Source organism: Aphanomyces astaci (genome assembly GCF_000520075.1).
Source record: "Aphanomyces astaci strain APO3 unplaced genomic scaffold supercont1.8, whole genome shotgun sequence".
Taxonomy (NCBI): Eukaryota; Oomycota; class Saprolegniomycetes; order Saprolegniales; family Verrucalvaceae; genus Aphanomyces; species Aphanomyces astaci.
This window is the reverse complement of record NW_009798271.1, coordinates 812189-836183: the sequence shown is the minus strand read 5'-3', so window position 1 is coordinate 836183 and position 23995 is coordinate 812189. Positions and strand designations below refer to the sequence as shown.

The following is a 23995-nucleotide window of genomic DNA, read 5'->3' as shown; positions in this document are numbered from 1 at the left end:
AGACAGGGAAAGATGAACCTGAATTCTCGCCACTACAGAAACATTACTGTACTGGAAGTTTTATGCATTGCATCAACTCATTTATACGTCGACTAATTTACAGTAAGGTGGGTGATTCATGTAAATTCCGCCGGTGAAAAAGTTAACCTCCCGATTGCCCAAACGGACCGTATGCATACCTGATTTTTGTATAACTTTAACTTATTTTTGTACAAGCTTAAATTGGATCAAATGGATTCAAATGACTTGTTAATGGAATTCGCAAGGTGAGCCACCTTGCTCCTTTTTAATATCCAATCAGAGTCCATCACACCTTGTTTCTTACACACGATTGGCTATAACACTGGCAGAAGAGGTTACAATTTTGAACTTTGAATTTTGTAGAGCTTTTTGTGATGCTGCTCCAGAGAATTGTGCACTACCAAATGAGTGCACTCCGACTATATCCAATGTGGTTCTCCCCTTACAGCTAACATTATGTTGTGCGCTCGGTTGGGTCGCAATGTCGTGGTGGCCCTGGTGGGCCAACGCGGTGGCGCAAGAGGTCTTGGTAGCACCCATCGCAAACGCAAAGTGCTAAAGCCGCCACTTCAGCACTTGCGATGGGTGCCACCAAGACATATTGCGCCACCGCCCGCGCAACCACGTGATCACACCGGCAGGGACCTCCCTGCCGGTGGTGTACGGCACCGACACGGGCTGGATGGTTTGAATGTGGGATGACCACATTCATTGGGTTAGTAGGCAAGTGGTGAAATGCGACCTGTTAGAATTGACTGAGTCCTGAATACCACATCACATGATCTTGCTCTCATATACAGCCTACAATTATCTCAAGGCTCCTTGCATCAACCGCCATCACAGGAATATCGCAACAGGGTGTGATGAATGTATGCAGCGATTTTCGTGATTTCACCGCATCTGATTGGACAATTTTGAATTCGCAAGGTGACCTGCCTTGCGAATTCCAAAAAGAGACATGAAAAATATAAATCATCAATACAAACTTGAAGATATATTTAATTGAAACTATACAATTTCAGAATTATTTATGGAATTCGCAAGATGGTTCACCTTGCCCTCCATACAAAATTGACTATTTCACCTTGCTTTTTCTGGTTAATGCTAATTGGCGAAATGAATCACAAGTCCAAATTTGGGTGAAATGCACACTACTACTAGTAGTACCACTCCGGATAAACATGTTACGTTACAACAACCCAAACGTCGCGAATGCAAATTGGGACCGCCCAGCATTGCATGAGCTAGCTCGTTGGAGTGTCGTCCATGTATTCACACAACAATAGTCTCTTCTACGATGACATCCGCCATGCAGACAAGAGCTCCGTGCCGCCGCCCTTGTTGAAAAGTACGCTCGTTCCCAATCTCAAGGACAAATATTGATCGCATTCTTAGGCTCCAGTCTTGGTGACATGCCTCGAGAGGTTTGCTTACTGCCATTACTGTCACAACATGAATGATGTTGTAGGATATGGTCCCACAGAAGGCCATGCAAGCTCCAGGAAGCAAAATCCGCATGCTTCGAATGCTACCCACGAAATCTGTCGGGCCAGGGATGGAGACGGCGGTGCCACGGAGGGTCAACCACATGGCGACACTGCCATTTCACTCAAGTTCAAAGCAGCCATCGATAGATCCTCCAGTCAAACACTCGTTGCAAAGCAAGCGAAAAGTCTATGGGATCCCGCTCAAGTCGGTCTTGAAATGCAATGATAACGTGTCGAGAAATCTACGCCTCCTGAGGCCATTGGACAACTCGACTGCATTGCAAGTCGCGTTGCAGCAACAAGAGTCGCATATACAGGTATATACTTCTATGACGTGGCAGCACGTCTGTGTCCATTCGTTGGTTCAACCGCATGAATGTATATCACATTCTAGGACACGATGCATCGAGTGGGCAAGAACTTGCCGATTCAATTCCTCAAGGAGTCCAACCACCGAGAATTTGCAGTGAAAATCGCGTCGGAAACTGTGTGGCGCATCTTGGTGGCGAATTGGACGTTGGCCCAACGCAGAGCGTTGCAGCAATGGCAGGTAACGTCCTCCGAAGTCGGCAATTGTGGCAGTGGCAGTTGAACTTAGTTAAAATCCTAACCATCATGACAACGACGAGTAGGCATGGACACTACACGCTCGAAAACTCGATCACAACGCCAAACGTCGACTTCTAGATCGACAAGCAGGTACTTAGGCAACATAGCAGTAGCAGTGTCATCGTAATCCCATTCGGAGTGAGGTAGGTGTCATGATGTTCTCTCATAGGACTGGCACGATGCCTCCACATTGCCCAAGACAGGTTATATCGTCTGATACGATTGCGACTGCGTACGTGGCAGCACGAAGCCCAACATCGCACCCACCAGCTACATGTGAACATGGCACTGTACATTCAGTGCGCATGGCGGCAAAAGGTTGCGCGACATGCCGTCTCCCACGTCCACGCCCGACACATTCGACTCACACGACATTACGCCGCCGTGGTCATTCAACGGTAACACAACACACTCCACACCATGTGGCTACATACTGTTGTTTTTACTCGATTTAGCGCTCGATTTTTACTCTCCATAGATGGCATCCAGCTATATGTTTAGCTACAATAACACTTTTTGCTCCCATGTAGCCACACACGAGGGGTGCTGGGGCGAAGACGTGCCAGCCATTTGGCCCATGCCAAGTTGACGCAAACCAGTGCGCGGACCATACAACGCGCGTTCCGTCGGTTTGTGGTCGTCCAATTGCATTCACGCCAAGTCAAGCAAGATCGAACAAGTGATATTCAACGCGTGTGGCGGGGATGGCGGGGCAGACGACGAGGTCACGACCGCCGGAAGGGGGTGCGTGCCGCCGCCGTCACCTATTCCAACGCCCAGACGGAGATCGCAGTCGATCGAAGTACGACGTATGTGTGTGCGATTATGGCCATCCAACGATCTATCCGCCATCATTTGATACGACAACAAGTGCGCGCGGGCGTGCAATGTATGGCTCGTCGGCGGCAGTGTTTTCCTCGGATCCAGATCCAAGTACGTACGACGTTAAATGAGGGGGTGTCTGGTTCGTCGGGGGCGATGTAAGGGCATACTGGCTATACGTCAAAAGACAAATATGCGTGGGGCCTAGTTGGTCGAAAGTTGACTTTGAAATCCACTTTGTGAGGTAATCTCAATTGTATAACGCAAAATCACTACTGTAGCGGTCGTGGCGGCGGTACCGACGTGCGGTGTTGGTGGATGTCATGGCGCGACTAGTGCATACATTGGTGGTGGTAGCCAAGCAGTTGGCTCGAAAAGTCGTGTATCATTGCGCCAAGCTGGCCGAGGCGAAGCGACGACGCGGCGCCACAGCCATTCAAGCCCGAATCCGCGGGACGCTTTCTCGGATGCATGGCTTTCCCATGCAGTATCGCGTGTGGTATGAACTGGACAAGCAACTGCCCCGCTGCGATAAGGAGCCTCTCGAGTGGGAGCCGCTGGCGAGCACCGACCGCATCAAATGTCTGGTCGTATGGAGGACCAAAGTCCAGCGATGGCGGGATGGGTGCGCCACCGACATCCAGCGCTTGTATCGAGGGTACGCCGTCCGACAAAAGTTTCAAGTGCGCCAACAAGCATGCGGGGATCTGCGGCAGTTGCTCAATCGACCAGTGCACGCGTACCTTCGGCGGCTCAAAGCTCGTCGTGTTCGCGTAGGATTTTGATATATTTTTTTATTCGTGGCCATGTTAGAGGTGTGATCTGACGAGTAGGGGCGTTGGAGGCGACATCGGCACGCTACGCTCGCGTCGACGATGCTCGCGTGGAAAGGCATGGCGCACGCCCTGTCACAGCTCAAGACGCTACGACGTGGTGCTCGCCAACGTCAGATAGCGCAATGGCATTTTGAAAAGACCCACCGACGACGACTGTTGCGTCACTGGGGCGAATGTGTGCGCGTGCAGCGGGATCGCGCGCGGCGGGCCTTGCTGGCTACTCAATTTTCCAACCGGCACATTCAAGCTAGGGCGACCAAGGTATGTCATGTCGTGTTTTTTATCCTTGTATTTACTTGAACGATCATGAATGAAATGATATGATGTGTTGATCCATGAGCGGAAACGATTCGAAATTGTGATTTGAAATATCATTTTTGGTGGTAGCAATGGCGACGGGGCACCGTGGTGGAAGTGATATGTGACGTGGTGTGGAAACTTTCCATCTTGGTGGACGTGTACCAGCGGTGGGCTCGACACGCCAGCCTCATGCGACGACTGAAACGATTGCAAGCCAAAGTGCATGGTCGGATCAAGGTGGATCTTGTGAATCAATGGAAGCAACTTCACATTTTGAACCATCTGCATCACAACATGGCCACAAGACAACGATGTCACATGCTTGTACAATCTCACTTGACGGCCTTGCATGCGTTTACTCGCCGCAACCAGCTCGGTACGACATTCACATTGCCGTCCATTCGAGCATGAACAACTCAATGTGTGACGTGGTTATTATATTAGTGAACCAGCGATATATACGAATGGGGGCTCGATATGGCGTTCGGACGTGGGCGGAGTGGGTGAGTCTGGTGAAGTTCCGCCGGGATCAACACGAACTCTGTCGCGTATTTCGACTCCGTCACATGTTTGCGCGATGGAAGACTCTAAAGGCCATCTTGCGTGCGAAAGCTCTACAGCGCCAACGACTGGACGCGTTTGCAACCAAGTGCAAATTGACGCGGGGACTGGTTCAATGGCTGGAAGCGACCGACCACGCTCGGGACTACCATGTGCTACACATGAAATCGCAGCGTCTGTTCTCGCGCACGTTCAAACGCAAGGCATTTGCCGAATGGTTCGAGCTGTGGAGTGCGACTGCCGGCAAACGACGCATTGCTAGTGCACTCTTAATCCAAGCTACGTGGCGAGGAATCAAGGGGCGGCGGCGGTTCGCCAAGGCCAAGGCGTTGCACGAGTACAAGGTACGAAACAAAATAAAAAGGGAACAAGGGCCAAGAAGGTGAAAAACGTATCTATATTGTCCATTGCCCAAAACTGGGACTGTTGTGCTGATTCGCCAAAGATCTATCGATTCGTTGTACTGACTTTTGTATGTAAATATCTTCCGAGGTCACACTAATTTCAGTCACACACTGATTCGATGTTGAATTGGTCGAAGAGAGTATTTGATTGGCTGCTTGATTCGTGTTCTGGGTTTTGATTGGTCAATCGATTGTCAGCCAATTTGGTGCTGCTCATTCAATTGTATCATCCGCGATATATTGTCGTTGTTTCTTGCTTGCTAGACTCGATTGTGTATTGAAATGTCACGGAAGTGACCTATTTGAACCATGTATTGCTGTTATACCGTTAAATTTACTGGTTTGTAGATGGCCAAGCGCATTGAGCGAGGAGTCGACTCCCCCGAATGTTCGATCGACAACATCGCATCTTTGCTCACAACCCAGCAATGGGTCATCTTATACGCGTACTTGCCGTGGGAGCCCCCGTCGCTGCAGTTTCGAAAGGCCTTTTGTACTGTGGCCACACATTTCCACCTCAAGCGGCACACGTCGTTTGGGTTTTGCGATGCTACTCAAATGGACCCCGTCACCATGTGCGATACAGTCACAGTCGACTCAGAACACAACATTATGATGGCAAAACATTCACACTCTGATTCGTGGGACAATGTAGGGTCAGCCTCGCGAGTCGGTTGCACTTGAAGCGTCGGCTGCCATCCATTTCCGTGTTTTGGCAAGGACGGGGACCAGAAAATGAGACCAGCCGCGACCCCCCACGTCGCATATCCCGACGGTTTACAAAGATCGACATGCAGTTTGCACTTTCATCGATGACCGCCGAGACTTTGCTGGTGTTTGTCGACGGATTGTTTCAACGAGGCAATCACGCCACAGCAGTGGATTTGCAAGCGATTATGCGACGAACACTGGTACGTCTGCGGATCTACTACGCCACACAGTACCGCCACCGGAACGCCGCGACTACAATTGTATGGTGGTACGTGACCAAGTGATGATATATATATACAGTACATATATATACTTCGTTGATATATATATATATACTTCATTGATATATATATATATATATACGTTGTTGATATGTATATCAACAAAGAACCAACTAACTAGATCATGGACAGGTTCGTACGGCAATGCCGCCGCAGACGGTACAAAAATGCGACAAAGTTGCAGCGGTGGTATCGACGCCGGATGGCTCAACATGCAGCGTGGATGACGGCCAAAGCGAGGATGGTCGTACTTCGCCAGCCCATTCAGCTGATCCAACGCGTCGTTCGGCATTTCTTTCGACGGGTGCAGTATGCTCATGCCAGGTAACGAATATAGATGTGAACTTGACAAAGCAAATCAAACCCTAGCGTCGTATATATATATATATATATATATTTGCTGTCTCTATGACAATCTATCTATATTCAACCAACTAAAGAACTGCTGCCAACAACAACTTACAGAGACGAACGATTGGCCACGCCGACATTATACCCCAACGCTCCCCTGTGCATGACCTGCGAAGTCAAAATCGGAGTGACCAAATGCATCGACTGCGACGAGCCGTACTGCGACGACTGCTTTGCCGCGTTCCACAAGCAAGGCGCCCGCGCAAATCATCGGGCCGTGACGATGGAGTTCCAAGCCATGCATCTCAACTTGTGCATGTGTCGACGGTGTCACGTGCGCGCCACTGCCCGCGTTTGCGAGGTAGTGCGCCAGCAAAGTGACATCTTACTGGACACCTCTCTCTCTATACATATGGAGCACACTGTGCTTTGGATACATGCAAACCCAGTGTATATTGATTATATACTTTTTGTAGGCTTGCAAGATGGGGTTGTGTTTGTTGTGCTTTGAAAAAGTGCATTCGATGCGGTCGGGGCTCCATAACCATCGATTTCGACGGCCGATTCGTCTACAACAAGACCCCAAGCACCGTCTTAAGCTCAAAAAGAAGCCAGCATACTTGTCCCAACTTCTCTGCAGCGACGTCGCCCAAGTCGTGATTAGTCAGCATGGTTGGCCATCGAAAAGCAGCGTGGATGCCGCCGCGGCCGCCGCCGACAAGGTCCAGCGAGACGCCGCAGAGCGGGAGAGTCACATCCAAGCGATTTGCCGCACGCTGGAGAAGCCCGTGCTCGACGCGTTCAAACTTTACGACCCTCACCACCAAGGCTACGTGGGCGTGGGGGAGCTGCGGATGCTGCTGACCCACGAGCTGTGCATTCCAGTGACCAAGAACGAAATCTGCGACATCGTTGCCAGCATCGATCTCAACCACGACGGCCACCTTGGTATTAAAAAAAATTCGATCGCTTTTAATGTCTCATCGATGGTGGTCGAAGGATGGAATGAAATTCTACGCTGGCTGGCTATTCAGATCGTGGACGGCGCGTTTCGAGGTATCAATCCCCCCACATAATTCTCCCCCCTACGAGTTTCCCCTGGCACTCAATCCACATGACGTTACCACCAGGCACCTTTCGAGCTGTGCGGACAAAAGCCCTCCATGTGCACAAGGGATACCGCAAGACCCAACAGCATATCCGCGATGTCAAGCGAAAGCTCCGGGATCGATGGCCCAAGGTCGTCCCACGCAAGAAACGCGTGCCGCCCTACGACGACGTGTTCCAGCTGCACCCCGTGGACGATTTTCAGCGCAAAAAGCACGTGTTCTACCGGTTTCTTCAGCACGGTATAAATACCATCACCCCGCTTAACTTTCCCCTAACTCCCCCCAATCCCCCCCTTAACTTCCCTCTAACCCCCCTAACCCCCCCCCAGAATATGATCGTTCTGTACATACATATCCATGGAACCATACAACTTCGTAGAGTTTGCGTTGGAGTGGATCTTTGAAGACATGCACGAGATCGACTTGGACAAGCAAATGACAGTCTTTGCTGATGTGTTTGTACCCCGGTGGAATGCTGGTGCCTTGGGGTACGAGTACCTCTACGACGGCACAACATTCGAGCACCAGGCGACGCTGTTTGAGCAAAAATGGGATGTCGACTTGAACAAATATGTATTTTTAAACATGGAGACCCACGACACGCACTTGGTGGATCCAAGAAAAGAAGATGTGTTGTACGCGCTGGCCTTGGAAGCGTTTACAGAAGTCGACGTCGACGGGTATATATATATATACATAAATATATATTTATATATATATACATAAATATATATTTATATATATAGACATCTCATGTGAATTCCTCGTACGCCTCCATGTTATGATGAGATGATGATCATGGGGGTGGTGATTGTGTAGATCGGGGGAGGTGGATGTCCACGAATTGTTTACGCTGCTGAATGAGTCGTTGTGCGAACCTATGACCATGGATCAAGTGATTCAAGTCATGACTTCTATTGATCAAGATGGCACAGGCACCATCAGTACGTACGATCTATATATATATATATTGGAGATTGATTCGGTATGAATTTCCGGACCCCGTTGAATCGAATCTCGCCGACGGAACCGGGCACCAAATAGCTTTCCCATTGGTCAATTATCCGAAATGACTTGTTGCTGATTGGCTACAATATCAATTTGGATTTCTACCGGAAGGGTGAAGTGGATATTAGCCAATCAGATGTCTCGGCTCTACTTGTGCTCGATTGAACACCATGGAAAATTGAAAAATTGAACAAAATCGACCTGCTATTAAATGCATAAAAAAGGTAATGATGAGTTTTGTACTTGGATAGATTTCAACGAATTTTACGCGTGGTATGGGTCGGAATACAGCCAAAAGCAGATCAAGTCTGTCAAGCACGACGGGTTGAAACTGGCGCTGCGCACAAGGCGACAGGCCAAACGAATCGGTACACCAACCACCCGTCATATAATCCCCTTACCTGTATTGTGCATTTCACCCAAATTTGGACTTTATTATCTAATTAAATCTTGTGCAAACTATGCGATACAAAAATGAGTAGATATGAGGTTTTGGCCAATTCGGAGGGACTGGGCCGAATCAAACAATTGAATTGGCAGATATTTACCAGAACGTTATTTGATTGGCTTAGGCGGTTCTTTAATCCGTTCTCTTTTTAACTCATAAAAAAGGGCAATTATATAAACAATGAGTAGTTTTTTAAATTATGTTTTTGAAAAGATAGGACATCTCGCTTATTGGTTACATTCCAGCCTAAATTTTAAAATGATACAACTAACAACCAATCCATCTCATTTTTATGCTTAAAATTAACCACTAAAATCTATAATCCCTAACAATATAATGTATTCAATTTTTCAATTTACAATTAATCAATTATATTTTTAACCTTCCAAATGGTTTTACCACCACGAGTTATTCCTTCACCACCACTAGACCAAAAGGGTGATTTTATTTATTTTGTAGTAATTTAATTCTTCCGGCAGTTAATAGTAATAATCGTCTCTATTATTCTGAAGACATTCGATTCTTGTTAAAGGCTCCAGTTTCGAATCGATTTGACCATATCACATACTGCAAAGTGACGTTTTTTGGGGCATCTCATGATGTTGGGGAAACTCATTAGCGGCCAAGAGCTACCGCGCTGGAGTGAAGCAGGGGTCGAAGTTAATTCAAGGTGTAAAGCATCGAATGCACGAACGTCGGCTGCAAAAGGATTGCGAACATGCGTCCCCCGAAACCGTCGAACTCTTGATGGAGGTAGGATCTACTACCGAAAATGTAGTCTATATATATATATGTATTATATACTGAAGGACAAGATGATTCACCATTTCCATGGCAAATGATATCGCTCGTTTGCAGGGATTTGACAAGCATTTGATTCAAAAAGCACTCATGATGAACCACAACGACGTCCACAAGGTACCTCGTGTTTTCGTTGGTCAAAGTGACCCGACGCTGTCACAGGCCCGAGACTGGCTCGCGCAAAAGCAAGACGAAGCGGCGATCGACGCAGCAACCAAACGCGCGGCGTCCCGACGGCGACGAGAAGAACAGCTCCACGTGCTGCGACGGGTGCAAACATCCACAAAGAGTGGGGCACTTAAGCTGGCCGTGGCGATTAAAGTGATGCTGTTTGGCCAAAAACTGAACCGCGACGCCGAGGTATTGGCTTGCCGACAATGCATATTGCAGTTTGATGTGTTGTGATTTGTGTATTATCCTTCAGGTGGACTATATTTTGAAGAACCTCAAGATGGAAATCGATGGCGCCCGCCAAATCGTACAAGACGAGATCGATCCAGAATAGTTGCCCACCACTCTGTATTAATACAGCAGTATAGATACTAAGTTGCTATGAATACCAACCACAACTAGTCTAGTGAACCCATTCATAGTATTCATCGCACGTTGCGCTTCCACGTTTTGTGTTTGGCTATTGGGGCATTTCAGAACGCTATGTGGACGCGACGGCGTCGAATTTTTCGATTTCGCATTCGATTTTCGTCCGTTCGTTGTGGTCGTCGTCGGCAAACACTTGAGTGGTCGTGTATTCGTCCCAATCCATGTACCACACTGTCATAGCGTACCTACGTTCCAACATGAAAGCCTCCGAATGAATACTAAGCACGCCTTGAACTCGTAGTATAAACGACAAATCCTACCGTTTGGCCGATGTCGGTCGCACTTCATGGGGGTTTCGAGCGTCGGAAAAAAACAGCAGCAACCGATCCAAGACAGGGGCCACCACGTGCTGCGTGTCGTGGGCGTGGTGAATGACCAGCTCCCCGCCGTGGGCAGGCACCCACGCCGGGTTCAAATACAAGATGGCTGTCACCTACGAACGCTGTGATGGCTTTTGAGTTGCTTGTCGTCCTACCTTTCGCCCGTTGCCGTTAGGGTTGTCGCAATGCTTGACATACGACGCCCCTCGGCCAGGATAGCACGTCAGCATGGCTTTGTTTCGAATTAATGTGCATCTACATGTCATTAACCTCGCATGAGGTATTACGGCATGGAACCCGCCAAAGGCTGACACGGTGTACTTACTCTGCCAATTCATCGTTTGCCAATCTCTCCATGACCAACCGATCGAGCTGACGCAGCGTCTGCTTGACAATTCCGGGACAGCCGGCTTCGGACCCGTCGAGCCACACCACGTCGTCCCCCCGCACTGATGGCTTCTCGTACCGCAAGTTTCGGCCAGTTTTCCCGCCCGCCAGCACCCCCCGCTCAAACGACAAGGGGCCGCCGCCGTACGTGTGCAGGTTGTCCAGGGTTTCGTACAGGGCGATCGCCATGGCCTCCCCCAAGAAAGCATCGCAAACGGCAAACTGGTTCAAGGCCAACGTCGTGGCAAGGGCGACAATGGCGTCGGGGGATGGCAGTGGGGGCAAGTCCAAATCGCCCGGTCTGTTGACAATCACACCCGAAGGTGGTGGGGACACTACAACAGCACGAGCGTTGGTCAACCAGTATATCTACACTTGACATCCTAAAATAGCTATACCGCTGGCTTGTCCCATGGAGAGAGCCAGCACCGCCCGATTCGCGGCTTTTTCCACGTGGCGCCGCTGCAGCTCGGCGCGGTTGTAGTCGGTCAGCGCCACATGATGCTCCTCCTTGGCCTTGGCCACGGCGACGGACAAGTCGTCCACTTGTGCTTGTAACGAGGTTTTCCATGCATACAAAGATGCAAACACTTGCTTTGCGTGTTCGTCTAACGGGTCGACTGGTTTCGATCGAGTGCGGGGTGTTGTGGATTGGGATGACTTCATTCGGTGGACGAGGGTTGCTAGAGATTCAGGAACTCGCAAGTCGTCGAGGAAGCGCCCAGCATCAGCCAACGATCGGAACATAAAGGCAGTTGACGACGACAGGGGGTTGGATTTTGGGGTGATGGTGGGGCTCACATCGCCTTGAAATACGGGCACGAGGCTGAATGGCCACGCGTATAGCTCGTCCGAACACGCATTTGGATGGTCGAGGACAAGGCGGTCCTTGTCGACGAAGAGAATTCGATCGTTAGACCACGTTGCCACCGTGTACTGTGCAAGCAGGTGGCTCGATATGTCTGGAGAAAGCGACTGAAGGCCAGAACTTGTGAACGATACCACACGGTGGAATTTGTTGCGGACGTCCATAACACTCGCGTGCTGCACGAACGTGAGGTACAGGTCCACGGTTTCCAAAGCCAGTGTTGTTTGAAGGTTTTGGCACATGGGGAATAAGTGAAACGAAATGTATGGACAGCCCACGAGACTGAGGGATGTTAACAGTGGCGTCTGCCGCATCAGGCCCCACAAATCTTGGTCGGTGACTGGCAATCCGTCCAACACGAGCGTGTCCACGATGGACTTGACAGGTGTTTTGTCCAGTACGTCGTGGTATACCAGTCGATTCAACACGGTGTTTACATAGCGGCCCACTGGAGTAGTCGAGGGCCAGAAGGACAAGTCGACGTGTTGCCACAGCGTGGCCTGCATCGTGGCTCGCTGGCACGATTTAGAAAGCACACAGCACTTTGTCAGTCGTTCCCATGGCGTCAAATACGGCAAGAAACTGGCAAATTGATCCAGAAACAACTGGCGGTGCTTTCGCATGTCGACAACGGCCTGGACGTCAAAATTCAGTTCACTCACGTCTGTCACACTCTCGGTGTTGTCGTCGTCTGCATATTGAACGGTCCACATCACTGGTTTGTGCTCGTGGTCGTACGTGATGTCCACCACAGTACATTCAAAGTGCAGGCCATCCAACTGCCGATATGCAGCACTTCCAATGGCTGGACCTCCTCCCTCTGTCATGATGTCGCTTCAAGCCTTCTGTCGATCTTTCGAACGATCCCATTGGTGGAACGATACAGTAAGACCGCGCTGATTGGCTCGTTTTACCGGTTGACCGTGTCTATCGCTCACGAATGTCGAAGATTAGGTGTACACGACATGTTGTTCGACGAGGGTTACATAGTGCCTTACTCGTAGTACATTGCTCGATTGGCTATGCAGAAACACGCCAATAAGCAAGCAGTCAAGGCTCGCGGGGTACTGGCCGGCTCCTCCCTTGCGCAGCATGCAGCCTCCGTAGCGTCGGCCTACTGCCTCTATCGTGTTTACGCCTGGAGTGTGGTCGAGTACTATCCTTTCGGCGAAGCCTACTTGGACACGCCACCCCTACCAGTGACCCCAAACTCGTGTCCACTCAAGTTCACAGCCTCTGGTGCGGCAAATGGCGGGTTCATTCCTGTGCAAGACGCCGACCAAGTCGAAACCAACTCTGCATTTGTCATGCTGAATGGAGAGAACCAAGGATTATGGGTATCATGGCACGAAGACGACCTCAACAAAAAAAAAGACGTTGATCTGTCCATGTGTGCGCAGGCGTTGGCGTCGTTTGGTGCCAAAGCCTTTGGCAAACGCGGGGTGGATGTCGACCAAGCCACCTTGTACGACCAGATGGGTCGGATGCTTCCTCGGCATTCATGGGACACAGTCGCGACTCGTGTGCATGTGCTTCTAGACCAAGAAGTGTGGGTGTGGCCAGGCATTGAAGTGGGCCATGAATGGATGGTGGATGGTGTGCGATTGAAAACGCTGTCGTTGTCGCCCAAGGTGAGACCTATCTATCTATTCATACAATGTAGGCCGATTCCAACTGAATTGGACATCACACAGGCGATCTTCGTGTCCAAGTTCCTTTCCCCCGAAGAATGTCAGCATGTGATTGACCTGGGCAAAGACATGTTGCAACCGTCGCCGTCAGTCTCCCAGTTTAATTTGAAAGGGTTGGACCGTTATCGCACGAGTTCCACCGCATTCATGGGGTAGATCGCCGTCCCCCCTGATTTTTAGCTCCGTTGTTTATATAATACCCACATGTATACTCTTATGATTAGCCACTTGCCGTTCAGCCAAGAGGTCAAGACCCGTGGCGCGAGCTTGGCTCGACTCCCCTCGCGCGAGTTCATTGAAGACATTCAATTGGTGCGGTACGAGGACGGGCAAATGTACAAGGTGCACACAGACTACTTCACGCACTTGGACGTCGGTGCCGAGGTGAACCCCCCCGCCCTGAAATCGTTTTCCCATTGGATCACGTGGGTGCAGCGATTGAACGTGATCAGCCCACACCACCCCCTGTACCCCCGCCACAGTGCCGCTTTCGAGTTGCAGCTGGCCACACTCTTGTTGCAACCGCATTCCATAGTCAATGACGCTATGTGGAAGTACCTTGGACCAGCGTGGAAAGTGTGGATGCAAGAGCACGTCGCGCTCAAGTCGGACTACATTGTGTCGTCCATGATCTCGGCGTTTCGACCAGTCAACCCCGTCGTGCCGCTGTGTTACATTCGACAACGATGGGAAGAGGTCGTGGGGGTTCCTGACGCAACCTTCCGGTACGCAGAGGCAAGACGTGGGAGCTACTTAGAATGGATGGTTGTAGGTTGCCGCTGCTGGCCAAGTACATTGAGCCCAATCGCCATGCGACGTTGTTTCTATATTTAAACAATGTCGACGAAGGCGGTGAAACGGTGTTTCCGCTGCATCCAACCCCGCCCGGCAACGTGACAACCAGGGCCGGCATGCCCGAGTGCTCGCGTGGACTAGCTGTGCGTCCCCAAGAAGGGGGAGGCGTGTTGTTCTACTCCAAGCACCCGTCCGGGGAGAATGACTATCGGAGTTTGCACGGCGGGTGTCCCCCCGCCAACGGTACATATGCGTTGTTCGTGTGGTACTGGATGTTGACTAGATTAACGTGGAACTATAGGAAGCATCAAGTGGGGCAGCAATGTATTCATGTGGAACGTACCGGCGGAGCGAGGCCAACGACTGTGGAAGTTTTGGTAGCTAGCTTCCATCGCCATTCGTTTTCACACGTAGATTGTACGAACCATTGATAACGTTGCATGTATACTGTATTCAGTCATAGTCGAACGTGAACAGTAACTCTAGGCTGTATTAATACAGTATCATGCAATCACAGTGTTCCTTACACAAGTCATGAGAGACGTGATGGGTTTCACATGGTTGAGTCTCTTGGAGATTGGTAGAATAACTACGGCATGTATATACTAATATAGGAGAAATAAACAAAATTGTAAGGTCAAGAAATGTTGAACTCGGATATGTGTGTGTTCTTATTGGCCCGCCACGTCATTTTGGAATGCATGTAATTGGAGTGATGGTCTATCTATTTCAATCTTCGAAAGTTGGACGAAGGTCAGTGAAGGCCTACGGCACCTTCCGCCTGTGTTCATTATCCAAGTTGACCACATGTCGTTCTTCACGTCCTTCGACTCCTTCAAGACCACGCGAATCCACGCGACGAGTGGTGCGTTATGTCGCGTCCTCGTCACTGTCTAACACTGTATATGCACGTAGCGCAAGTGTTCAACGTCCTCAAGCGAGTCGAACATTGGCCCGTGTGGGATGTCGACCTGAAGAAAGTCACTCTGGACACACCGGCGTCCACGCCCCTGAATAGCACCAAGGGCACTCTGTTCATGAAGAACTATGGCGGCGGTGAACATGCGTTTGCCATCCAGAACGTCGACGAGGCGCGTCATTTCGAGTACTACACGCGACTACCAGGGGTAGATTCGGAATGGTACTGGACGTGGAGCGAACATCCTACGGATGGATACGTGGACATGAAGATGGGCGTTCGCGTCCACGGCGGCGCTGCCCTCTTGTGGCGTGGCGCCCTCGCACCCTTCCTCGGTAGCGCGTTTGACTCGTGTTTGAAGAATTTCAAGTCGCTGGCTGAACATGGCCACGTCGACGGGCAAGATTTCACCCACTTGTATCAATAAATTCACAGCAAGCTTATGGCTGGATACGTGGCATCATGATACAGTAGGTAGTGATTGAGACATAGTCATAAGTTTTTATGGTGCACGGAAGCGCCAATGGAGTTCACTGGAATGAAGAAATAGCCAATCGAATCACTAGATAAATGAAATCTATCTTTTTTGCCTAGATTCTGTGAGTGGAAATCGAAGTAAATGAACGCTAAGTTGAAGTCTATTTATAGCCAATCGAATCGCTAGATAAATGAAATCTCCTATTTTTTTTGCCTAGATTCTGTGAGTGGAAATCACAGTAAATGACTTGTTAATGGAATTCGCAAGGTAAGCCACCTTGCTCCTTTTTAATATCCAATCAGAGTCCATCACACCTTGTTTCTTACACACGATTGGCTATAACACTGACAGAAGAGGTTCCAATTTTGAACTTTGAATTTTGTACTCTGGAGTAGAGCTTTGTGTGATGCTCCAGAGACTTGTGCACTGATGAGTGCACTCCGACTATGTTCAATGTGGTTCTCCCCTTACAGCTATCATTGTGTTGTGCGCTCGGTTGGGTCGCAATGTCGTGGTGGCTCTGGTGGGCCAACGCGGTGGCGCAAGAGGTCTTGGTAGCACCCATCGCAAACGCAAAGTGCTAAAGCCGCCACTTCAGCACTTGCGATGGGTGTCACCAAGACGTCTTGCGCCACCGCCCGCGCAACCACGTGATCACACCGGCAGGGAGGTGTGCGGCACCGACACGGGTTGGATGGTGGAATGAGGGATGACCAATTTCATTGGGTAGGCAAGTGGTCAAATGAGACCTGTTAGAATTGACTGAGTCCTGAATACCACATCACATGATCTTGCTCTCATACACAGCCTACACAATTATCTCAAGGCTCCTTGCATCAACCTCCATCACAGGAATATGTCGCAACAGGGCGTGATGAATCTACGCAGGGATTTTCGTGATTTCACCGCATCTGATTGGACAAAATTAGACAATTTTGAATTCGCAAGGTGAACTGCGCTTGCGAATTCCAAAAAGAGATTGACACATGAAAAATAAAAATCATCAATACAAACTTGAAGATATATTTAATTTAAACTATACAATTTCAGAATTATTTATGGAATTCGCAAGGTGGTTCACCTTGCCCTCCATACAAAATTGACTATTTCACCTTGCTTTTTCTGGTTAATGAATGCTAAGATGAACTCTATTTAAGCCGATTCTATACTATAATAATACCAGTACTAACTGTAAAATGTCCAACCTTTCGGCTTCATGCAGCATATTTCAAAAGGGATATCGCGGTCGAATGCTGCATTCCAAGTACACCATAGAAAAGTGTACAAAGCCGGTTCGAGACGATCATTTATTTCTCGAATTAACGTTGGTTCATCTATAATTTGAATGAAAATAGTGACATGGGCAACAAGTTTTGAGATCTCACGACACGACAACGATGGGAGCAGGTGAGTGGCACAGCCGAAGGCCCCGACGATATAGAGCGACCGTTACGTCCAAAAGCACATTCAAAAAGAAGATGAACATGCTGCTGCAGATGCGACGCTCGGCCAAAGCTCGCAAGTCGTCATCATCGTCGCTGCTGCCTCGTGGCCAAACCAAAGCGCTGACGTGGCATGTGTTGGCCATTCGACCCAGTCGCTTCGACTTTGCCTTGGACGGTGCATGGCGTGTGGAGGTTGTGCATGGGAACACGGCATCGTACAGTATCACATTGGCAGACATCCGATCCTCCAAGGACGCGCAGGTAGTAGTCGCCATGGCATATTGCGTGACCAGTGAGACATATCCGGCAGGCCTTCGGCTACGAGACATTGCGTTTTCGTCGCTTCGCGCGCCGCCTATCTTAAGTAAGTCAACGCTGAAGTCCATGGTGCAATATGGCGCGGACAAGTACACGACGCCGTTGCCTCGGCATGCAGTGTTGTCCCATCAAGCGTTCGTCGTGTTTGAAATGGAAGACGCCGAAACGGGACACTGGTAACCTCTGGGCCACGAGCATGGCATCACTTGCATTTTTTCCTCGGATATATGGGTACAATAGTAGCCCAAATTGTCTGGTGCGACTGGCGTTTTCGGCTAAGCAAGTTGGTCTCGGGTGTTGGGAAGCCAAGGGCTACCACGACGTGGTCGAGTCCGACGAGCGTTCTTGTTCTGATGGCGCCCCAGTCAAAGCCATCCTGAATCCACTCAACGGATGGTTTGCGTGGTATTCGGTTCACTTTCCAGCAAACTCGTTTGCGGCCCAGCAGTGCCTGAACTGGGATGTGCGTCGAATTGTGTTCAACTGGCGAGACTATTGGATGGTCCTGACGTTTTGGACTTGTTTCCCGCTTTATGGACTCTATCACAGCGCTAAGCTCGTGCTGCTCTTGGTACTCAAAGGCCATTTATTACGAAACTGTCTACCAACTCTGTACTATACTACACATAGTTGAATTATTACTATTAATAGTACTACTGTAATCATATTAATACTAACTTATGATTGTAGTTAGCGTAACGTTGATGTAACGTTATGATTTTAGACTATTAATAGTAATACTAACTTATTAATACGTACTACATACACATAGTAATAGTAGGTATTTAGAGTAGAATCATTACTATTAATAGTACTACTGTATTAATATTTTAATATTAATACAGTAGTACTACTTCAACGTTACGCTAAACTAGCATAAGTTAGTATTAAAATACTAACTTACTAGTATGATAGTTTAGCGTAACGTTGAAGTAACGTTATGTTTTTAGACCGTTATGTCCGGTTGTTCAACTATCCGGATTCTTGCTTCCAGTAAAACTGCAGAGAGCAGCGCAGAATGAAGCTCATTCAAACCACTCGAGTAGTTGAGGCGATGGACTCGGCCGTGCAGGCTGCCCGCGAGTCCACGAAGCCCTCCAAGATCAAGACGGCGACGGTCGTCAAATGTAGATGCAAGTCACGCCGATGTTCTGACTGTCAGCAGTGTGTCAAGTGCCAATGCTATTGCAATGGCCCGCCACAACGCCCGCTGCGTCCACTCGATGGAGCGAAGAAGTCGCCAGTGCCTCAGTCTCCCATGTCCTCGGAAGGCAACTTCACGTCCAACACGGTTGCCAGTAGACGTCGTGCGACCCGCAACATCGAGCCAGAACTACCGAAACAACCTGCGAAGAATTCGCCGGACGATGATGCCACCACTCCGCTGTCTCGCACCCCATCGCCCCAACGTCCGGATAACCACCCATCCGTATCCGAACCAGAAACCATGTCGACGACCAACGGACCAGCAAAGGTGTGGGCGAAGCTTACATGTAGATGCAAAGCGCGGCGGTGCGCAGAGTGCACGGCGTGTTCAAAGTGTTCGTGTACGTGCGGCGGCAACACCGGGTCCCCCACGTCTGCTGCCAAGCGTAAAGTTGTCGAGTCCCCCGCGAAGCTGCCGCCGCCGTCCAAGAAGTCCAAGGTCGCCAAATCGACCACACCACGACGACCTTCACGACACGGCAAACCGGTCGAGATAGACACACACGAATCGACCAACGAGACACAGGCGGGTGCCGTGCGTCGTCGACGGTCACCACGAGGTGTCAGCGTCCCCAAGAGTAAGGAGGACGCCGACCACGACCCACCCGCCGCCACTGACTCGATACCACATGCACACGACGACGAGATTACTAGTACTACCGCAGCGGCGGCGTTAAAGATGGACGAGGAGACCCGCAAGATGGACGAAGAACTCAAAGCGTGGATGGGCAAACGCTCCGACGAACAAGAAGAATTGACCCAACTGGAGCGGCAAATCTACGAGTTGGAAGGCGCGTACCTCCGACGCAGCCAACATGCAGGCAACATCGTCAAGGGGTATGCCGACGCGAATGTGTTTGTGGCCGAGATGGCCAAGGACGAACTGCAGGACCCCCCGCCGAATGAAGTCGTGGACGCGCAGCGGGTGTTTTCACTTTCATCCACGACATCCCCCGCGGAGCCGCCGCTCCATGTGGCCACCGCCGCCGCCACTGAAACAGCGGCAGTAGCAGCACCCCCAGTGGACGTCCCCAACCACAGCGTGGTCGACCGAGCCCGCACGCTGTCGCAGGAACTGGCCGAAGCGGACGAGGTGTAACGTTGTCACACATTTTCACTAGTAGTAATATTCACGACCGCCGGTGTCTGTATATAGTTAACATGTAAAATGCATGAATGTTTCCAACCCCAGCATCACAGACGCCACCAATTGCGCCGTGCCCGACGTCGTGGAGACGCCGAGGACGGTGCTGAGCCTGGAAATGGCGCCGCAGATGGCCGCGACGGCGCCAGGGATCACGACCCACAGGCACATGATGCTCCACACATGCATGAGAACGTGCGGCGTGTCTGGCGCTGTCGACAGGTCCGCTACAAGTCGACCTTTATATGAGAATGGGGAAGAAAGATGGACGAACGGACCTGGCACGGGTTTCGCCAATGCCGTCAAGTACACACGGCGAAGCGCGAGGCGGTTGGCGTTGCGGGACTTGTGCGGGTCGACATGGAACTGAGGGAGGTAGTCCACATGCGCTTTGCCAGACAACGTGAAGATGCGGCCGGGCGGCCATAGCTCGAACGCGCCGTGGACGATGGCCGGCGTGATGGACTTGTTGACGTCTGATTGCAAGTAGAATGGCCCTTTCTTAAAGTCTTGCAACTGGGCCATATATATATGGTCAGAAAGAAGAGGGTAGATGGAAGGTAGCTACCTGTCCAGTCTTGGAGCGCGACCCTTCGGGTGAGATGGCCACGGATCGGCCGTATTCCAGTACGGCTTTAGCCAGCACTTTGAGGCTTCGCTTGGACGCTTCCCTATGACCGTACAGATGGGGACGTAATGACATGAACAAGAAGGATGGGAACGTACCGATTGGATCGATCGATGGGAATGTTCCCAAATCCCCAACGGAATCCCCAGCCCACAATGGGAAGCATGAACAGCGCCTTCTTGCCAATGAATTTCAATGACGTCGGCGACGTGCCTTGGATCATCAACCCATCCAAGTTGGAGCCGTGTCTAGGCATGACGACGGAATGCGGCATGATGATAAGGGAGGAAACGTACGTGAACATGACGACCGTCGGATCGTTCTTCGTCGTCTCCATCGTGAGGTTGACCCGGTCGTTGGTCGAGATCTGGATGCCCGACGCCACGCAGAGCGCGAGTCCGAACGTTGTTTGGATCCAATCCATGGGCAGGTAGTAGTTGGGGACACCAAATTGGCGCAAGATCAGGTGGATCCATCGGAGAGGCACTAGAAAGCACACGACAAAGAACCCACCAAACATGACGAGCGCAAACGTCGCCGCTCGGACAAACATGTACACTTTTTCGAGGATGGTATGGCTGGACGGCTGAATCTCCAACGTCAAGAGCGCGCGGAGGGCATTCAAACGCGTGGCGTAGCCCACGACCAGAGGATCCTTACACTGAGACAGCTCGTCAGATGGCACGGGGGCATCGGGCGCGGTCGGCGGAACCTCGTGCAACTTGAGCAGCTCGTCCTCAATGTCCAAGCGAATGAATTCCTCGGTTTTGTAGAGCTTCTTGCGCTCGTGGTTGCGTTGCGCGAGCGTGGTGGACTTCTTCAGCGTGTCCAGTGACCTCAGGAATGCTTGGACCTCCTCTTCGACGGCAGTCACGCGCGCCGCAATCGACAATTCGGTCAATCTTGCTTCCATGATGGCCAAATCAAAATGAGGTTTCCGTGGAATAATTCCCACCGTGTTTTTTTTTTGTTTTTTTTATTTTTCGTGAAACACGTCGACAAAACAACTGCGACAAACTATGGTTGGTCTGAAAAAGAAACATTTTAAACATTTTCTTTGGTTTCAAACGCGTTTCAAACAATCGATCAAGGCGGAATACAGTATCCCTCCAACCTACTGTTAGTCCAAACCTTCAAACTGAATATGTACTACGAATCACCGCACCAGTAACTACTTACAAGCACGCCTTTATGGTGGTGGAGTTGCAAGTAGTAGCACTTACTATTGTATCCGCCCTAGGTTTTGAACACTGGGTATGATGGCAAGTCAGGTGTGCAGCCAATGAAATCGCGCGATGGTTTCGTCAACACCTATGATGCAGATCTGGGCGATGGATGACGTCGTCTGCATGTATGTACCCAAGTGACGAGGCGACCGATTTACATTCGAGTCACCTACTACTTCAAGTACTACGTACTGTAGGACTAAGTTAGTATGATACTACGTAGTAGTATTAGTTAAATCAACAATATTGGTGGAACGCTAACTAACAACTGTATCCTTGCCATGTACAGCAGCTCCGACGAAACAACAATCACCCAGTTTTTATCATCTTCTGGGGGAAATTTTCATTGACAGGTATCCGGACTTGATATTAATATCATTCATGTTCGTTTTTAAATACTACTAGTAGTACTAACTAACTACTAGTAGTATTTAAAAACGAACATGAATGATACTAGTATTTTAATACTAGTATCATTCATGTACTCGGACGTTTGATATTATTATAACTAGTAGTGCTTGATATTAAAATATCAAGCACTACTAGTTAAAATAATATCAAACGTCCGAGTTCTGCAAGAAGAAAAGCTGTTAACGTAATGTCCGGATATATTTATCCGAACAAGGTTCCCTCGTCTGGTTCGTCAAAAAACAACTTGACGTTTGTATGGATCGATGGAATATTGGGGTTAATATTTTAACCGAAATCGGTTTCTCTTGCGGATGCAAGAGCCAGGATCGATCCATATTCTTCGCGTCCCAGAATGAACTTCAGCGCCGCCGACGAAGCGATCAGCTTCCTGCATGACTTCCACCGCGTTTTTGGAGGCCCTGCGGACTTCTCGCCTTATGACCCTGCGTACAAGACGTTCTTGCGGCAGTTGACGTTGGGCTGCTTTGCCATTGGTGTGCTCGTCATGTCGCTGCTGCTGTTGATTGTGGTTCGTCGCGTGATGGCATTAGGGGCAGGCACGCCAAGTCGCACCTCTCCCTCGTACGCCGCGTACACTCGCCTTCGACGCAATTGGAATCATCACGGCTCCAACGACATCTTTGCCGTGATCCTGCTCGGTTTCACTGCGCTGAGCGCGTTGGGAGGGCTGTTGGCCGAGGCCCAAGTGGACTACAGCGTGCATCGCGTGTCCCATAGCATGCACAACATGTCAAACACGTTTCATTCCATCCACGGTATCGGCGCCAACGTGTCGGCCATCGCCCAAGGCATGCGAGCGAACACGGACGACATGCTGCTGACGTTCAAGGACACGTTACCTGCGAACGCGACCGACCTCGCGTTGGAAGCCATGAGGTACACACCCCTCCTTGTTGTTTCTCGATCGTTCGTAGTCTCTGTCGTCGTTTCGTTGCCATTCTCATACATTCGTAGATTGGTGCACATTTCACATTCGTTGGCCAACTCGACGCACGGCCTGCCGTCCAACTTTTCGCACTTGGCAAACCAGTGGGAAGAGGAGTACTTCTGGATGAAGTCGTCGACGAACGGCATCATCTTGACCATGACGCTAGCGTGCTTCCTGGCGATTTCCGCGATTGGGTGGAGTATGTCGTCGGCGCTGCGCATGGCGGTGTTCCTCATTCTCGTGGTGATTCCATCCTCCCACGGGTTGTTTGGCATCTACTTGTCCAACTCGATCGAGTCGGCCGACTTCTGCGTGGCGCCCGCCGCCAACACGATGATGCTGTTCCACAACGATTCCGCGGTGCAGTACTTTGTCGAATGCCCCGCCAACACGACGCTGTTTGGGCCGACAATGTCCAACTTCCACGCGAGTGTGCATGATGCGTCGGCGATCGAAGAGTTGCTGCAGAAGTTTGCGACAACATTGCCTGAAGACACACGCAAGCGGCTGCAAGTCGGGTACTTGGACCCGATCGCCGACCAGTTGGCCGCGCTGGCCGCGCTCGAAGCGTCGTACTACTCGGTTTCTGCCTGTGCCCCCATGTCGCAGAACCACAAGGATGTGGTGCAGACGTGGTGCACGAACGGCATCCTGGGCATGTTTACGCTGTGGGTGCACCAAGTGGCGTTGTGTGCGATGCTGTTTTTGAGTGTGATTGCGCTTGTGACAGTGTTTGAGCAAGTCCGGGCCAAGGAAGAACGCGTCGAGATGCAGTACCATTTGCTCTCTACGTACGAAGAAGACAACATTGAGCACCTGTACATGAGCCCAGAATAGTCGGATGATATGACATTTGAGAAG

At 50.2% G+C, this 23995-nt stretch overlaps 7 protein-coding genes across 9 annotated transcripts; 5 read left to right on the top strand and 2 right to left on the bottom strand.

Moving 5' to 3' along the window:
* Window positions 1–477: 477 nt before the first annotated feature.
* Window positions 478–10254, top strand: H257_04725 (hypothetical protein; the record flags this gene model as incomplete). The annotated part of the gene is made up of 27 exons (XM_009829338.1): window positions 478–550; window positions 618–706; window positions 1270–1369; window positions 1417–1445; window positions 1490–1825; window positions 1903–2058; window positions 2141–2207; window positions 2287–2515; window positions 2648–3050; window positions 3221–3712; window positions 3773–4036; window positions 4163–4451; window positions 4520–4980; window positions 5389–5615; window positions 5696–6019; window positions 6165–6356; window positions 6498–6744; window positions 6860–7331; window positions 7383–7439; window positions 7514–7732; window positions 7872–8172; window positions 8312–8436; window positions 8752–8868; window positions 9568–9701; window positions 9807–9866; window positions 9912–10109; window positions 10174–10254. The coding sequence occupies 27 exons, from the start codon at window positions 478–480 to the stop codon at window positions 10252–10254; spliced, it is 5742 nt and encodes a 1913-aa protein (XP_009827640.1).
* H257_04724 (hypothetical protein) lies at window positions 10178–12751 on the bottom strand (the record flags this gene model as incomplete). Its single annotated transcript, XM_009829337.1, has 5 exons — window positions 10178–10534; window positions 10610–10782; window positions 10825–10924; window positions 10995–11391; window positions 11455–12751. The coding sequence occupies 5 exons, from the start codon at window positions 12749–12751 to the stop codon at window positions 10402–10404; spliced, it is 2100 nt and encodes a 699-aa protein (XP_009827639.1). The 3' UTR covers window positions 10178–10401.
* Window positions 12752–12892: 141 nt separating this feature from the next.
* H257_04723 lies at window positions 12893–14926 on the top strand. 2 transcript variants are annotated; one of them, XM_009829335.1, is made up of 5 exons: window positions 12893–13555; window positions 13619–13767; window positions 13840–14340; window positions 14388–14653; window positions 14712–14926. In XM_009829335.1, the coding sequence occupies exons 1-5, from the start codon at window positions 12947–12949 to the stop codon at window positions 14789–14791; spliced, it is 1605 nt and encodes a 534-aa protein (XP_009827637.1). In that variant the 5' UTR covers window positions 12893–12946; the 3' UTR covers window positions 14792–14926. The 2 variants fall into 2 exon arrangements, with proteins under 2 accessions (XP_009827637.1, XP_009827638.1); XM_009829336.1 differs by having other exon boundaries at window positions 13840–14653.
* Window positions 14927–15078: 152 nt separating this feature from the next.
* On the top strand, window positions 15079–15924 carry H257_04722 (hypothetical protein). Its single transcript, XM_009829334.1, has 2 exons — window positions 15079–15275; window positions 15326–15924. The coding sequence occupies exons 1-2, from the start codon at window positions 15218–15220 to the stop codon at window positions 15754–15756; spliced, it is 489 nt and encodes a 162-aa protein (XP_009827636.1). The 5' UTR covers window positions 15079–15217; the 3' UTR covers window positions 15757–15924.
* A 1265-nt stretch (window positions 15925–17189) lies between these two features.
* Window positions 17190–19962, top strand: H257_04721 (hypothetical protein). The gene is made up of 3 exons (XM_009829333.1): window positions 17190–17513; window positions 17563–18141; window positions 18583–19962. Exons 2-3 carry the CDS (start codon window positions 17647–17649, stop codon window positions 19873–19875), a joined length of 1788 nt encoding a protein of 595 aa, XP_009827635.1. The 5' UTR covers window positions 17190–17513; window positions 17563–17646; the 3' UTR covers window positions 19876–19962.
* On the bottom strand, window positions 18513–21476 carry H257_04720. Of its 2 annotated transcripts, XM_009829332.1 has the most exons (5): window positions 20845–21476; window positions 20647–20796; window positions 20489–20591; window positions 20199–20436; window positions 18513–20147 (listed from the first exon to the last, which is right to left on the bottom strand). In XM_009829332.1, the coding sequence occupies exons 1-5, from the start codon at window positions 21459–21461 to the stop codon at window positions 19933–19935; spliced, it is 1323 nt and encodes a 440-aa protein (XP_009827634.1). In that variant the 5' UTR covers window positions 21462–21476; the 3' UTR covers window positions 18513–19932. The 2 variants fall into 2 exon arrangements, with proteins under 2 accessions (XP_009827634.1, XP_009827633.1); XM_009829331.1 differs by having other exon boundaries at window positions 20647–21476.
* Window positions 21477–22509: 1033 nt separating this feature from the next.
* H257_04719 (hypothetical protein) lies at window positions 22510–23995 on the top strand. The gene is made up of 2 exons (XM_009829330.1): window positions 22510–23082; window positions 23161–23995. Exons 1-2 carry the CDS (start codon window positions 22538–22540, stop codon window positions 23969–23971), a joined length of 1356 nt encoding a protein of 451 aa, XP_009827632.1. The 5' UTR covers window positions 22510–22537; the 3' UTR covers window positions 23972–23995.